This window comes from Dipteris shenzhenensis, chromosome 11 (assembly GCF_047967505.1).
Source record: "Dipteris shenzhenensis isolate YYH24624 ecotype China chromosome 11, Dip_SZ_1.0, whole genome shotgun sequence".
In the NCBI taxonomy this organism is placed as follows: Eukaryota; Viridiplantae; Streptophyta; class Polypodiopsida; order Gleicheniales; family Dipteridaceae; genus Dipteris; species Dipteris shenzhenensis.
Window position 1 is genome coordinate 1,257,244 of NC_141606.1, and position 16,221 is coordinate 1,273,464.

A 16,221-nucleotide genomic window follows, 5' to 3' on the forward strand; every position below is an offset into this window, starting at 1 on the left:
TGCTTTACCTGCAACATAGCACTTGCAATGATTCCATGATTTCATTCAAAATGTTAATTTCATTTTTTTTTTGGTCTCATATTTAAGTTTGAAATGTGTACCACTACTCAAATTCTATTGGTCAATGCATAAGTTATGAGTCACACAAGTTACCTATATACAATAAAATCCCTAAAGCTCACAAAAAATGGCTACACCCATACCTGCATTGACCCACATAGACAAGCACTCTGTGAGCATGAGCCAAGTGATTATGTTGAATAAAGTGTGGGACTATAGGAAATTGATCAAGAAGATTTGGAGCACAACAACCATAAAAATGACTCAAGTTTATACAAAAAAAGAATGTAGCACTCAATCCTGAAGAGAAGCAATGACCCAAGGTGTGACAACTAAGAGTAAATCACTTAATAATTTCACTAGTCAAATTTGAGAAATGCCAAACACAACAAAAAATGTGGGTGTCCAAGAAGCTACTTTTAGCACAAGGCTAGAGACAAATTTCTAATCATATTGACGATGAAGGACCATTGACGTAAATAAAGGTCCTAAATGTCCAAGGGACCTCTTACACTCTATTAAAAGAGAACACCGAAGATCGTAGAAGCCAAACCACTAATAGAAAAAAGAAGCACCCTAATTAGTAAGACCTACCCCAAGCCACCTAAGGATAGCCCGATGTTCAAAGTGTACTTATCTTAAGGGTGCACATCATCAAGAGACCCCATAATGTCAAGAGCAAGTAAATGTGCACTTGAAATCCTCTAGCGTATCAATCCTGAGACAAGTCCACCTTCCTCTATGACAGTCTCCTTTTCCACCTTCCTCTATGACAGTCTCACTTGAAATCCTCTAGTCAATGCAATTGTAGCCGCTGTCCTGTCTTAGAGCTACCAAGTCAAAATAGTTTTGTTTTAAAGATTTAGAACCTTAAGATATTTTAGGCTCCGTTTGAGGCGCCCACAAAAATATCAAGATGTCATAGCCTTGATTGCCAACACAATGACTAGCATCACCTTGAAGCGATGTTGAGTGAAAAAAAGTTCAAAGAGAGCCTTCACAATTGACACTCAAATGCCTTTGATCAACTGAGGGACCACGGGTCCCGTCTGGAGCTTCTTGCCAATCTAAGAGAGCTCTTAAACAAATGGAGCCAGCCGCAACAAACAGCTCTATGTCAAGCAGCTAAAGCTACACACAGTTAGCAAACAGCACAGAGAGATTACTAAAGCACAAAGTAGAATGAACAAAGAAGTCCCTTTACATAAATTTACAGGCTCTTTTGATTACTTTGAAGGATTGAGTACCATGCATATGTAAAATCATTGTAAACCCTTTCCACATTTCCTATAAATTCCAATAATTGTCTAGATTTCAGCATCCTTATGCACCCTGTGCTATTTTAAATTAACTCTTGCAAGACGTCCAAACTTCAAACCAGAATTCATCTTTATTTCATTACTTCAATTGCATTCGAACCATTTTATGCTCCCAAATTTCCTGTGCAAGTGGCCTATTTCTAAAAACATCACAACCTCAACCTTTCCTCAGCTTATCCTCAAAATTTGGATGAGATCAATATGCATACATGCACTCTTTCTCTCAAAGCCCACCATGCATAGTTGATTATAGTCACCAAATTACCATGTCTGTTGATAAACGAATGATCCATCCAGCGATTCTTTTTGTTGACATTGCTGATCCCTTTAGTCTAGCCCATAGGATTCCAACGGACACAACATTACAGATTGCCGCTGTCACACAACTAAATTAGTATACAAAGGATGTGATGCCATTGCCAAGATGTTCAAGGACACAGAATTTCAGGGCTGCAAATGCTAGAGAAGACATCTCTGCTCAAAAATGACTTGGTTCATCTGTGCCATCGTTTAGCATCTCAGCTGTATCCATGTATGTGCAACAATATGGCATCATGAATTCAGCCAGCAAATCGAACACTTCGACTGATGTTCGTGCGTATTCCAGTAGCTTCTCCTCCATACGATCCCCTTGGAACCTTAACGTCTCGCACTTGCCCTTTGCGCTGGATAAGAGCTTTTTGATGTTTCAACTGATAAAAGTCCAAAAAGCAGAAAAATGTTTCACGACTAAAGGGAGGAGAATGAATGCAATACCAGAATTACTCCTAAAAGAGCTGCCAGTACAGGAAATGCACAGCTCAAAAACCCCAAAAAGGGCACTGTAGAATACTTCGAATTACAAATCACTGGTGAACCATGATGCCACCTTTCAAGAGACTTGCCAAGTTCTTACCTTGTATTTTTTGCGAGGGTTTTTTGTCAGCTTTTTCCGATGAGGTGTAAGACCCTTATTCTTTTCCATCTGTAAAATTTCAAATCATGCAAAATCCATGATATAGATGAGGTCGTGAAAAAATAATCTTACAAAAGCGTAGCTGACCAACAATAGAATATAATTTAAAAATCGTAACATTCTTCTACTTAACAGGAAAATCATCCTGCCTTGCTTATTTCGAGCAAATAAACCACTTTATAGGTTCCAAACCTACCCCTGATACTGGTATGAATGTATTTGTGTACAACATTCAACAAGACACAGAACCCTCACATTGTGCACTTGCAAATCAGATGCAATGTAGCCATAATCAAGGGAGAGACATAAACATATTCTTTGCTGGGATTTTCCAAAAAGCAGAGGTTTGTATTAAAAAAATACTGCACAGTAGAATCATTTGATTCTTTACCGATATTGGGCCTACCTTCCAACAGAGCAGTTGCTTATATTTAAAAGCATGACCAGCTATAAGAACAGATGTTCAAACTAATGCGTTTGTCTCAATTTAAACTACAAGCCAATCCGAATAAGGGTGCACATTTCATTGCACAGGTATCTCTTTGTATCATGACATTACATTGCTAGTTATGGAATTCATTCGATGAGCAAATAGCAAGCACACAGTGGCCCTTGATCTTTTCCTCATCACGGCAATCACCAAGAATTTTTATAATCACAAGGCCATTGATATCAGAATATCCTTCACGGGAAGTCTTAAAGACATTACTGCCTCAAATCCTCAGGCTCTCCTGTCAAAAGATTGACATGCGATCTAAAGTAGCTAATATACATTACAGCAGTCACGGTGAATCAAGGTTCACAATGAGATCTAAACTAGCCAACTTTTATCTGCTGAAAAGAAATAAACTAGCTAGCTTTTATATTCTGTTATTCTTCACAAGAAAATTTGAAAAAACTAACCTGATACGAAATGTGCCGTTTACCAATTTCTTCTTCGGCTATGGGTGCAGGGAACAGATTCCTGCCAAATTTATGAGCAAGAAGGAATATGTGACAATAAACAAATTAAAATTCATAAGATCCCATTGCTTTATCAAAATGCATGTTGCATTCTCCTCATTAAGAATCCCACTCAGAAAACTCAGGCCAAAAACAATAAGCAATACATGCTATGACAAGTCTCCTAATAGCATCCCAATAAGTAACAGTGGCTATGCATAAAAAACATTCCCATTTACAGATTTGAGGTGCAAAGAAACCTTTAATCAACAAAAAGTGTTATGCAATGTTCAGCATATGCTTTTAATGCAAATTTCATTGCAGCTGAAACCAAAATGTGCTGTACATGTATTGAGTATATCTAATGTATACATCTTAACACCATTGTTACAAGGTCCATGGATTATTGGACATAGTGCATGGTGGACACCATCCTGACATGGTCCATGGATTATTGGGCATAGTGCATGGTGGACCCTACCTGAACATATCTTCAGAAGGATTACCATTTTAACATTCAACAGTACCAACCTTGTATACTTCAATTCTTTCGCAGCCTGCTTTTCAGCTTGAAGCTGTCTTGCTTCCTGATAAAATTCATCTTCCTCCAACTGGGCATCCACGTGCTCTTTTTTGTCATCTGTTTCATCATTCACCTTGGAAACCTTCAGCATCTCAAGCTTCGCCTTCCTATTCCTTAGACTTTCTTTCACAGATATAGTGGTGTCTCTTGGGACAATCTTTAGCACAAACAATGCAAAACAGAGAGCTTTAAATGTCAACATTCAGATTACACATCCTGCAAAAAGAACATTTCAATGATCGTGAAAAGTGCCAAGTCCGACAAGTTTTGAGCTAATATGCAAAAAATTATCCATGCCCCCCTAATACAAATGGTTCCAGTTTAGGAGAGGGGTGTGGTTGTTATTTGGGAATGCACACATTGGGGGCGACATTCTTTACAGATAAAATCCATATACAAAAGCATCCAGTGCGCTTAAATACCTGACGTGACAGGAAGAAAATGCAAATTGTGTAAGCGGAAGAAACAAAAACATCTGGCCAAGAAGAAAAACTGCTAGGGTCCAAAAGACTAAGGAAACAGGAGGCCCAAGCAGCTAAGGGTACAACAGCACATACACTAGAGCCTCTGGTCACAAAGGGTATGTAAGTTCACAACCAATTCTACGACACGGTCTCTCTGCAATGCAGCCAACCCCCTTCAACAGTTGTCTGGATACCACTTTTAATTGAGAAATGGCTCTATCCTCGGTGGGAATCAAAAGTGCCTCGAGCTTAGTTGTCTGGATACCGCTTTTAATTGAGGACGGGCTCTATCCTGGGTGGGAATCAAAAGTGCCTTTGCCTCAATCAGGTCCCTTCAAAACCAGCTCCCACATCAGAGCTTCACAGGTGACATTGACAGGTTGGCGGTGCACCTCTAAAGTAGCGATGATGTAATGCTAAGCTCAAGCAAGCACCAATGTGCAAATTCCTTATTATAAAAATGTTTTGCGCATAACTCTGTGTGTGTGTGTGTGCCAGGATCCCGTACAGGCTCCCCTCCTGTCCGTACACCTGTACAGTCGCCGTACGTTCACCGTACCGCCGTACGAATAGGCCCGCCTCTTCCCTGTGCAGCCCCGAGCAATTCCGTTCCTGTTTTCATCGCCATCGCCGTATCTATTCTGAAGCCCCTTCCGTACGTCCGTACACCCCTGTCCTTTTCCGTACAGCCTAGTCTCCCCGTGCCCCGTCAGCATCTCCGTCCAGTTTTTCCTCTTCCGTACAGTTTCTGCGTGCCCTATCAGCATCCCTGTACGGTTCAGCTTCTTCCGTACAGCCTCCTTCGTATACCCGTACAGTCCCGTACAGTCCGTACTGTTTGCCCTGTACTTTTTCCGTACTCTTTGCCTGTACAAATCCTGCCGTACAGTTCTGGTTTTTTCTGCAATTTCATCAATCCTGCCCTGCTTACCTCCATGGAGGACCAGCTTAAAAGTTATTCCCGGAAGGACTTGACCCGAGACTCCAAAAGACAGCAAATCGATTTCTCTACCGCAGCCTCTGTAGATACTCACTATGTTTTCGACATGCTCAAAGATAAATTTCACCACAGCCGGAAGGAGTGGGCCAAACCTCCCCCGGCCCTTAAGTATAAGCTGAATCTGCCCTCATTGGTCGCTCCTCTCCGAAAGTTCTCTCAGCAAGCGGTTATCATTTTCTTCCCAGGGAAGTTACCTTCAACAAATGATGTGGCTCAGTGGGTTCAGGCTTTGTTGGGAGGTTGCTTTGTTGAAGGAGTATACTTTGCTTTTCGAGGTTTTTATGAAGTGCACTTTTTGGATGCCTCATATCGTCAGCAGATATTGGAGATGTCACCTCTATTCTATGGCAGACAAATGGTACATGTCATGCCATGGTCGCCAAATAAGGATTATCATGGTCTCATTCGACATCGCTGCCCTGTATGGGTTGAGGTAGTGGATTTTCCAGATTATATGAGGGCTGAGTTACCAAGTCTGGCAGCTACTTTGGGGCAAGTTGTATGCCCACCCCGTCCTTCGGGTAATCGAAATCGGTTTTGTGTTCTTTGGGATACAGATCACCCAACCCCTCCTTCCATTGCGGTAGAGGTGGAGGATGTTCCCTTGGGCGAAAAATATTTTGACTTGAAATGGGGAGTATTTGCAGGTGCTTGTTTCACATGTCATAAGTTTGGCCACCTAGCCTCACAGTGTCCTGCAGTCCTGCATTAGCTCCCACCTACAGCTATTGCTCTAGAAAATACTTCCCCTCAAACTTATGGTCCGGGGCCTAAGGCTATGCCTAGCAAGTTGGGTGATGTGGCATCTAAATCTGTCCCTCCCAAAGAAAATGTGGTTCAGGTTTCAGCCAAGCAAAAGGATAAGGGAAAGGGCGAAATTTCAGAATCTCATGCCTCTCCCCAGGGTGCCTGGCAGCGATCCAAAAAGGTATTTGCGCTCAAGCCACGACCGTTACAATCTCGCCATTCGGATGCCTCTACTTCCACCCCTGGTCAGGCCTCTACCCCTGCTGATAGCCTCACTTCTCAACTGTGGGTTGATGTGCTAAAGAGGGGCATCCCTGTATGTGACAATGATGAGGATTATAGAGCTAATGATCCAGGAGGCCAGGTGGACGTTGATGTCATGGCTGAGGCCTGACAGCTTATACCTTTACTATGCTTTTTGGTTCGGCTGTACATATCTTCCATGTCTACTTCAATTACTTGCATTACATACAATGTTCAAGGTCTTTGCAATGTCAATAAGTGGAGACTTTTTTGGCAACTATGTACATAGAATGCACCCCGATGTAATTTCCTTACAGGAACACAACCAACACTTCTTGGCTGGCCAGCAAGCCCACTTTGCTGGTTATGATATCTTTTATGCTGGTACAATGCACTTTTCGGGGGTCTGCATGCTGGTGAAACATGATATGCAGCCCACGGTTGCTTACAATGACCCCTAGGGTCGATGGATGGTGATCAGATGCATCTGTCATGCTGATCTTTATGAAATAGCATCTGTTTATGCCTCTCAAACTTCTGCGACGAGCTCGAATGTGGGCCTCCCTCAAACAATATCCATGGCTGTCCAATGCCTTTTTGTGTGGAGACTTTAATAACTCGCCTGCCATCCAAGACAACACCACTCATCGTTCTCACATGATCCCCACTGAGCTTCGACATTGGGAGGATATGCTTTCTTTCTTGCATGCATAAGATTTATGGCTCTCAACAAGGGATAGAGATATGGGTTATACATACCGTCACAATGCCTTTACTCATTACTACGCTCGACTTGACAGATGGTATTTGTTGCATGCTCAGCAGTATGCTAGTTTTACATGTGCACTATGGGTTGATCATTCCCTCTTGCTATCTGATCACTTTCCAGTATGCTTGACATTATCTATAGCACGTTTGACAGATGATATGCCTTTTTTGGGTCGTCGCCTACTCCATGTTAATAGTGCTTATTTGCTTCATCGACAATTTCAGAACATGGTGAAGGTGGCTGTCCGCCCCCTCCTCTTACATGCTCAGGAGGACATGGATTTCGCTTGGATCAGTCTTGCTCATCGCTTGCAGGCTGTTATTCAAGATTATGGACAGAGTTACATGGGAAACCTCAGGCTTAAGCTGAAATGGGCTCAATCTCACAAGCAACAAATGGATGTAATAAGCTCTTATAGGCAGCTCACCTCCTTTGAACATGATTCTTGTGCTTATGCGGTTCATATCATCCATCAAAATGATCTTCGCAAATTAAAGAAGTGGCAAATCCGAGCTCGCATGAAACCCCTTTTGGATAAGGGCTGCTCCTCCAAAGCCTTCTTTAAAAGCCTACATGCGGATAGGCGAAAGGAGGGTATTTGCAGGATCAGGAAAGATGATGGCACCTGGACCACCTCCAAATCAGAATTGGAATTGCAATGCTCTAGTCATTTCCAGCATCTCTTTTCTCCTCAGCCTGATCATTCGATGCAAGTGAATGCAGCTAGGTCTCAATTTCTTATGCATGTTCAGCCTATATTGTCTCGGGAACAAGCTCATGCATTGGAGCAGCCCTTTATGCTTAATGAATTGGATGATGCTTTGAGTCATTTACGTAAAGGCAGCTCTCCTGGTTGGGATGGATTGACTGTTGAATTTTTCCGTGCATTCTAGGGTGATCTCAAGAACACTCTTCTTCTTATGATCAATCATGCTTGGGCAGAACAATCTCTTCCTCCTTCTTGGAAACATGGCCTTGTCAAATTGATCCCCAAAAAAAGGTTGTGTGAGACAATGGCTGATTGGCGGCCCATATCTCTTATGCCAGTCATTTACAAACTCATTGCCAAAATGATTGTCCTCAGGGTTCGATTCATTTTGCAAGCAGGACTTCATCCCAAGCAGTATGGGTTTGTTCCCAGAAGGCAGTATACTGACAATATCTCCAATGCTTTGCTTGCAATTGAGTATGCCAAATATTCCAAACAAGATGTTCTCATTCTGCAAGTGGACATTGCGAAAGCATTTGATACTGTCCATTGGGATCTCGTGAAGCGAGATTTCTTTTGGCCAAAGATGAAAAAGCATATTCATGAATATGTGACACGTTGTTTTTCGTGTCAGGTAAGGAAGGCAGAGCAGGTGAAGCCACCCGGACTTTTACAACCCTTGGAAATACCACTGGGTAGATGGGAGAGCATTTCCATGGACTTTATTGTAGGTCTGCCTACGACACAAGGATGATTCTATCCTTGTGGTGGTTGATCGTCTTACCAAGATGGGCTCACTTCATTCCAAGTAGAGAGTCTATTAGTGTCCCGCAAGTGGCTGATTTGTTTATAAGACATATATTTCGTTTGCATGGATTACCCAAATCCATAGTGTCAGACAGAGATGTCAAATTTACCGGTCATTTTTGGACTGCGGTGTTTGAGACACTAAGGACTGAGTTGGGAATGAGTAGTGGGGATCATCCAGAAACGGATGGTCAGACGGAAAGAATCAACCAAATTTTAGAGCATATGCTTAGAGCGTATGTGTCATTGAGGCAACATACATGGGACAAGTGGTTGCCATTGTTAGAATTTGCCTATAATGATAGAAAACATTCCTCTACAGGGTTTAGTCCTTTTGAGCTGAACTATGGTTATAGACCAACAAATCCAACTATAGTTGGAATACCTCAGAAAGTGCCTAGTGCCGCGAACGTTGTGGCTCAGATGCGGGAGATGCTAGCACTTGCGAGAGCTAACATCCGCCAAGCTATGGATAGAGCTAAGGCGTATGTGGATGAAAACCGATCCGCTAGATAATTTAAGGAAGGAGAAAAAGTTTTTCTCAGAGTTCCTTCGCACTCTAAGTCTTTGACTGCAGGAGAGTGTGCTAAGTTATCACCTCGATATTGTGGGCCATTAAGAATAGGCAAGGTAGCCTATAAATTAGAATTGCCACAGGGTTGTAAGGTGCACCCAGTGTTTCATGTTTTTCGTTTAAAGAAATTTTTGCATACAGGTGACTCACTAATCGAGAGTGTTGTTTTGTTTCAGGAGATAAAGGATAATGCAAGACGCAAACCAACATGAATCCTAGACCGAGGAACAATGCAAGTATGCAATCGGAAGATACCCACGGTGTTGGTTGCATGGCATAGTTTACCTCTATCAGAAGCTACCTGGGAATCCGTATACCAGCTACAGAGTGTGTTATCATCGAGGACGCTGATGCCTGAAGAGGAAAGGAATGTTACGCTCAAGTCGAGGTAACATGACCTCGGAAGGGTCAGTCGGCATTTTTCTTTAAAGGATCAATGTTTGTATTATATTTGTTTGGGCTTCACGTAAATGATAAAAAGGAATCAAGGTCAAGGTCCTTGGTGAGGGTGACATGGCACTAGACTAGGTGGATCTAAGGCTAAGGGACTTAAATGCATGAAATGTGCCAAGAGGCAAAATGGTTTTAATGATATCCCAAGAGAGGGGTAAATGATGCATTAAGGAGGGACCCTAGTATGAAGACATGTGGCATACTAGATCCATCTAGAGAGATTTGGGGCTTGGTGGAATTTTGTAAGTAACGAATTTGAGAGAGAGAGCTTACTACCACCGAGGTTGGCTAGGAGGAAAATCCTTGTGCCTGTGCCCGTGATTTGATAAAAAGCTAGAAGTTAGCAGTTTTGATGTAATACAATGGATCCAACGACGAGAAGGATTTTCTTGCACAATACAAGAGCAAGGCACAAAAGGAAGGATAAGATTGATGATGATGAGGACTCTTAATCCAGTGGAGGCAAGAAGAAAAAGAAATACTTCCCCTCTGACCAGCCAGGACATTTTGCGAAGGGTTGCAGAAGGAAGAAGGCTGACCAAAAGAGAAGGAAGGAGTCCAATCAAGAATCAAATGAGTCAAGACCAACAGCAATGTGCTAATATCTAAGGAGCTTTTCTTGATGACCACTCTGAGTGTTATTGAGGTTGTCTCACATTGCGAGATGGGCTAAAAAGTAAACCAGCAAATTTTATATGGAGGTAAAGGATAACAATGCTTGCTCAAAGTTCTTTGGGTACAAAGCTGATATCAATTGCATGAGGGAGGTGTCTTTGAGAGGATCTCAAAGATCCAAGTCTAATGGATGCAAGGATACCGGATAGCACTAAATTTTCACACAAGGATGCCGTGGATGCCTCCATGAGGCACATGGCTTGTTTTCAAAGCACAACTTGTTGGATTCATTAGTATGTATAATCTTTGTGCATACATTCACAATTTAGTAGCATGCTATGGGCAGAGCCTTTGCTTTATGTTTCTCAGGTATTGAGAGACTATAGGGTGAAAGCCTTCCTAAAAGGCAGGGGGGGAAGTCTTGGTACTTCTTCAAAGCTCGGTTGCAGGTTGTGGAAAGGACTTGATGAACCTATAGAGGCGTTTGTATAGATCAAGAGAGTAGTAACCGTCACTGGAGGATTACTCAGTTGAGAGCTCATTCGGAGCTCATGGTCTAGGATTTCTGGAGATACACTTGGCTTTGGAGATCTGTGTGGATCAGCCATTGGGATCTCATTGTTCAAGTGGGTTACTTGGCGATGGATATTTCCAAAGTGAAGATGGATTCTAACAGACCTTGGAAGCGCAGTGCTTGGCACGATCCAGGCTGTCCTTACATTTTGCAAGGGGTATTTGGATGATGTTTGTACAAAGATTTCTCAAGAACACTGGCCGGTTTTGCTTGCACGGCACAGGAGCTGGAGGAGCAGGAGATGCGGGTTGAAAGAACTATGAATGCGAGGGCATCTCCAACTTGTTCTAGAGAGCTTCTCTATGGCAGCTAATGGAGCATCTACATCTACGTGTGGATATTGCACCACGGTAGGTCGATGAGAGGCGGAATCGGGTTTATCTAGGTCACCTCCCCACCTGTGAGCGCCCAAATGACAGAGCATGGGGGAGGTGTACCAACAGCAAATAGGAGATGCCACACCGACAGAGAGTTGGCCTGCCAAGGCAGCAAGCCTCAAGGTACATGCAGGACTGCCACATGGGCAGCATGTGGGCTGCATAGACAGTATACAAAGCTGCCAAAAGATGCGACTGAGTTAGTACCAGTCTAGAGCAGAGGAAACACTGCATGGAAAGCAAGGTGGGGCTATAAGGTCTAAGACAAAGGGCTGCAAATAGTCTGCAGACCCACACAGCAAACAGGAGCAATCTGGAGCTGATCTACAGGTCGGGGCAAGGCAGCGAGGTGCAGCAGACAGGCGCCTATTGCAGGGTTCCGCGAGGGCAGTCAGTCGTACCATGTGGAGAGGTTTTCTCTGCAGGCCTGAAGGTTCAGGCCTTGATCCAAGAGACCTAGGACACCCTGAACACCTTGGAAGCTGAGCTCGCCAAGGCACGGAAAAGGGTCAAGGCGCAGCAGCAAACAATTCAGAATTTAGACCCAGCCCGAGTCCACTGGCTCTGCACCAATAGCCGCTACCACTACAGAGCTCAATCACCTGCACGCAGAGATAGCTTCTGTTGGAATATGAAGTCAAAGTGAGTGTATTTGTGTGTCCTAGGTCCCTAGGACTTATTTTATAGTCTAGCGAGTCCTAGACAATGCCATGTGTCATATGGGAGATTATCCCATATGCATTGTGACTTTCTAGAGTCTAGAGGCTCACACTATATAGCCTTGTACTAGTCTTGAGTCTTTTCATATCAGTCAACATCAAGCTATCTACATGTAAGTATTTTGGTTCATTGCTATTGCCTACTTCCATTTGAGTATATTTCCATTATGCTTGCAATCTTTCCTTTCCTTTCCTATGTCATCTACATAAAGAATGATGACCAAAATATCCTTTCCATCCTTCTTGATGTAGAGGGTGCTTTCCGTGGGACTATTATGTAATCCCTTACTTGCTAGGAATGCATCTATCTTGGCATACCATGCACATGGGGCTTGTTTCAGCCCATATAAAGCTTTGTTAAGCTTGCAAACCTGAAGTGCATTGCCAGAAAGTTCAAATCCAGGAGGTTGTTTGACATAAACCTCTTCTTGCAAGTCCCCATTAAGGAAAGCTGTTTTTATGTCCAATTGATGGACATTCCAAACAAAATTTGCAGCCATTGCAATAACTGACCATATGGTGGTCATCCGGGATGTAGGAGCAAAAGTCTCCTCATAATCTATGCCCTTCTTCTGTGCATAGCCTTTGGCAACCAGCCTTGCCTTGTACCTGTCAATAGATCCATCTGGCTTCCTTTTCACCTTGAAAACCCACTTGGTACCAATGGCATGCTTACCTGGTGGCAAATCCACAACATCCCAAGTCTGATTTTTCTCTATGGACTGCAACTCATTGTGCATGGCATGCATCCAATGCACATTATCCTTTGCTTCTTCAAAAGAGTCAAGCTCCTCTTCATCAAGAAGAGTCCCTGCATAAGCTGTCTCAACTGAAAGAGCCCCCCCTGCGTGCCTTACTGCACTACGAGTCCTGCCAGGCAATGGGACCTCAAGCCTGCTCTCCCTGAGAGTCTGTAGCAACCAATTCGGAACTGTTTTGGCTGCATGTATTTCTTGAATCTCTTGCCTGACAACTTCATCCATACCCTGTGGAGGTACAAAATCAGCGAGTGGCTGAATCGGGGCATGTGGATCAGGAGGAGGTTGCTGTAAATTCTGATTTTCAGCATGAACCTCAGTAGGGGAACCAAATGCTATAGGAAGCATCCCCTCAAAAACATCATTTGAAAAAGCTCGAATCTGAAATTCAGCATGTGTATGTGCTGAATTTGCAGAGAATATAACATCTCTACTCACAAAAATCTTGCGTGAAGCCGTATTGTAGATACGATAGCCTTTGCTTTGTCAACTATATTCCACTAAAATGCATTTAAGTGCCTTATCTAACAACTTGTATCGAAACTCCAAAGGCACGTGGGCATATGCAACACAACCAAAAACTTTGAAATGGTCCACTGAGGCTTTCTCCCATGCCATGCCTCATACAAAGTGATTGTCTTCAAAGCCTTTGTGGGAGCCCGATTCAAAATATAGTTGGCATACATGAGGCCTTTTAGACAAAACCTATGAGGCAACTTCTTACTTATAAGCATGCATCTATCCATCTCCATAAGAGTGCGATTCCTCCGCTCAGCTTTGCCATTCTGTTGAGGTGTAAGCCTCACTGTAAGTTGATGTGTGATGCCTTTCTCCTTCAAGAATGCCTCAAACTCATGAGACATATCCTCCCCCCCTCGATTTGTGCGAAGTGTCTGCACCTTGAGTCCTGTCTCATTCTCAACCATAGCCACAAAGTGTTTGAAATGCATAAACACTTCTGATTTTGCCTTGAGACCATAGACCCAAAGTGTAGAACAAAATGTTGCATGGCAAGCATATCCCGAAGTGCAAGAGAGGCATCTTCCACACCAAGCACCCTAACGATCACCGAGCATCTTCCACACCAAGCACTCTAACGCTCACCGAGCATCGTGCACACATAAGCACCGGGCACAATGGTCAACTGAGGGGTGGGAGAAAAAGACTATCAACAAGGGAGGCCAAGAACCTTACAGCAGTTGTGTAGTACTGCCTGCAGATCACCTGCAAGGTAAAGAGAAGTACTCTGCGCTTAGAGTTTAGAGTTCTTGGGTTGCCTGCAATTTCAAAGCAGCAAATAGATCTGAGGTTCATGAAGCACTCATCTACAGGTCTTCATCAGGAGTCTTCATCAGGAAGTAGCAGCAAGGACTGACCATGGAGCACCACTACGCAGCCACTGAAGCTCTAGGAGAGCACACAGACTGAGAGTGTTTTGAAGGTGCCACAAGGAGATAGGAGAATAGTTCCGGAGTCACAAGGGTCCATATCCAAGCAGCATCCTGCTGCTAGATAGTGGCACACTATGCAAATGTTTTGTATATAATTTTAGTCCATCATTAGGACAATATATATTACTGTTTCTACTCTCACACTTGGAGACATCCCCTCCTTGTTTAGAGTCGGAGCCCGACCGACGGGGGTCACAGTAGCCCTGATTAGACGCAGAGCTACGATCGAGAGACGCGCCAGGACCGCACCTCTCAGTGGCCGACAGCACTCTATTGCCGACTTCATGCCTCCACTGCCTCATCCATCCTGATATCTTGCTGTTGCTGGGGATGATGATGATATTGATGATGATGCTGAGATTGATATATATAGTCAACCATCGACATGACTATGTTGTACTTAAGACTTAGTACTGCCATTCTGCATTTTTTCATTTTTTGCATTTTGCATTTTGCATTGGTATGGACGCTCGTTTAGTAGCTCCACTACCACAGCTCGTTGTATCAGGATTTTCACAGTCTCATAGACCCATCGGTCTTCCGAAGACTTTAATAAACTTTCTTTCTTTCTTTCTTTCTCTCTCATGAGCACAGTTCATTTACTGTCTGCCAATCTCACTAGTATAAATTAAGGAAAGAAGTGTTAGAAAAACCTAGTCTTTGAGGCTAGCTTCTCCATGCAGCGGAATATAGTAGATGGTTAAGGTGTGTGCAATGGAGGATCTTGAGAGAAGGGAATACAATAATTAGAACTTTTGATGTCTAGGCTGCTGCCCGCATCCAGAGGTGTTTTTGATTGCTGATTTGCTGCTGCATGCTTTCTGAAGACCTCATTCCGAAGCAAGGCTGTCATTTGAAGCTGCACGCGCCAATTCCAATCTGCAGGTGGATTCTGCCATGGAAGTTTAGCCCTTCTTCGCTCGCCCAAGCCTCTGCACCCGAGAGCCTTGCTCTTCTCAAGCTTTCCTTCCCCTCTCCTAGCTGCCAATTCCTCCTGCTAGCCTCCACACTGGATCTGTTGGTGTTTCGGAGCTGGATTGAAGTCTGTGGAAGTTGGTTTGAGTTCTCTTGTCGCTATTTCTTTCATGTGATTGCATTTGGTGATTTTTGGAAGCTGCTTGTTGCTCCATTTGTTGTTTGGAGCTTCCTCTGGACCTTGCAGGCTTAAGCATACACTCAGCTACAAAGGGTGTGCCTGGAAGAGTGCCAGAGGGGCAGTGTATTGCATTTTGGTAGCCTTGAGGCTGCTTGAGCATTTTGGGAAGTGTATGGATGCTTGGTCATTAACGGCAGGTTACAGTCTTTGTGGAATGCTTGGATATCTTTACAGTTGGTCATGGACAAATGGTGAATGCTTTAGCTTTGCCTTGGCACTTGGGTACTAGTGTTTGCACTAGGATGGAATGCAGGTTATAGCCAAGGTTTGGCTTGGACAGTGGAATAGCCCGTGGGGCGAACGACAAGGGTGAGCCCTTGTTGTATGTACCAATTTCATTCCTAAAGAATAAATAAATACCGGAAGGGGCGCCAAGTGTTTGGGGCCAGTGTGGTGTCTTGTACTTGGTTTCATTGAGCAGGGGCACTCTAGCCTCCATCCAGTTATTTCTCCAATTGTTTCTAAGTGGTATTGTTTAAAGTCAAGTGGTTAGAAATGATGCAATGTGGCTGTGAATAATGAATATGCAATGCAAGTTATGGTCTACTGCCCTTTAGGAAACTGAAGGCCGGTTACATTAACCCAGTCAGCCAACCCAACAGCCACAGACTGGGCCGACCCAGTCTGTGAATCTGCTGGCCTGTCCACGCATATAAAAGGCAATTTTCTGCAGCCTTTTCCTGCTCCAAAATCGCCGCCTTGGCAGCCCTGATGTCTCTGCCTGTCCGCTGAGTAGTTACAGTCTGTTTTGACCAGCAGAACACCTCTAAGTTGCCCCTGCTTGCTGCACAGGTCTGTAGCCCTGTCCTCAGCCTGCTAACCTAACCCTGGTACTCCCACCTACCTATAAGCATGGTTTCCTCTGCTCCAGGTGGTGCTGACCTCATCACAGTTGTATGAGAGCTCTCTCTGCTGTCGTTGCCACCCACCTCTGACAGTGGATCTC

At 43.7% G+C, this 16,221-nt stretch overlaps 1 protein-coding gene across 4 annotated transcripts in view; it reads right to left on the reverse strand.

The window, feature by feature from the left end:
• Positions 1–1,445: 1,445 nt before the first annotated feature.
• The window catches only part of EMB2777 (Sas10/U3 ribonucleoprotein (Utp) family protein), a 68,742-nt gene continuing 53,966 nt past the window's right edge, over positions 1,446–16,221 (reverse strand). For all 4 annotated transcript variants that reach the window (XM_087382025.1, XM_087382026.1, XM_087382028.1 and 1 more), the window contains exons 13-16: positions 3,808–4,016; positions 3,238–3,298; positions 2,275–2,343; positions 1,446–2,071 (exon numbers count right to left, since the gene is read on the reverse strand). In XM_087382025.1, coding sequence (XP_087238151.1) covers positions 1,940–2,071; positions 2,275–2,343; positions 3,238–3,298; positions 3,808–4,016 — 471 coding nt within the window. In that variant the 3' untranslated portion in view covers positions 1,446–1,939. The remainder of the gene's footprint in view (positions 2,072–2,274; positions 2,344–3,237; positions 3,299–3,807; positions 4,017–16,221) is intronic.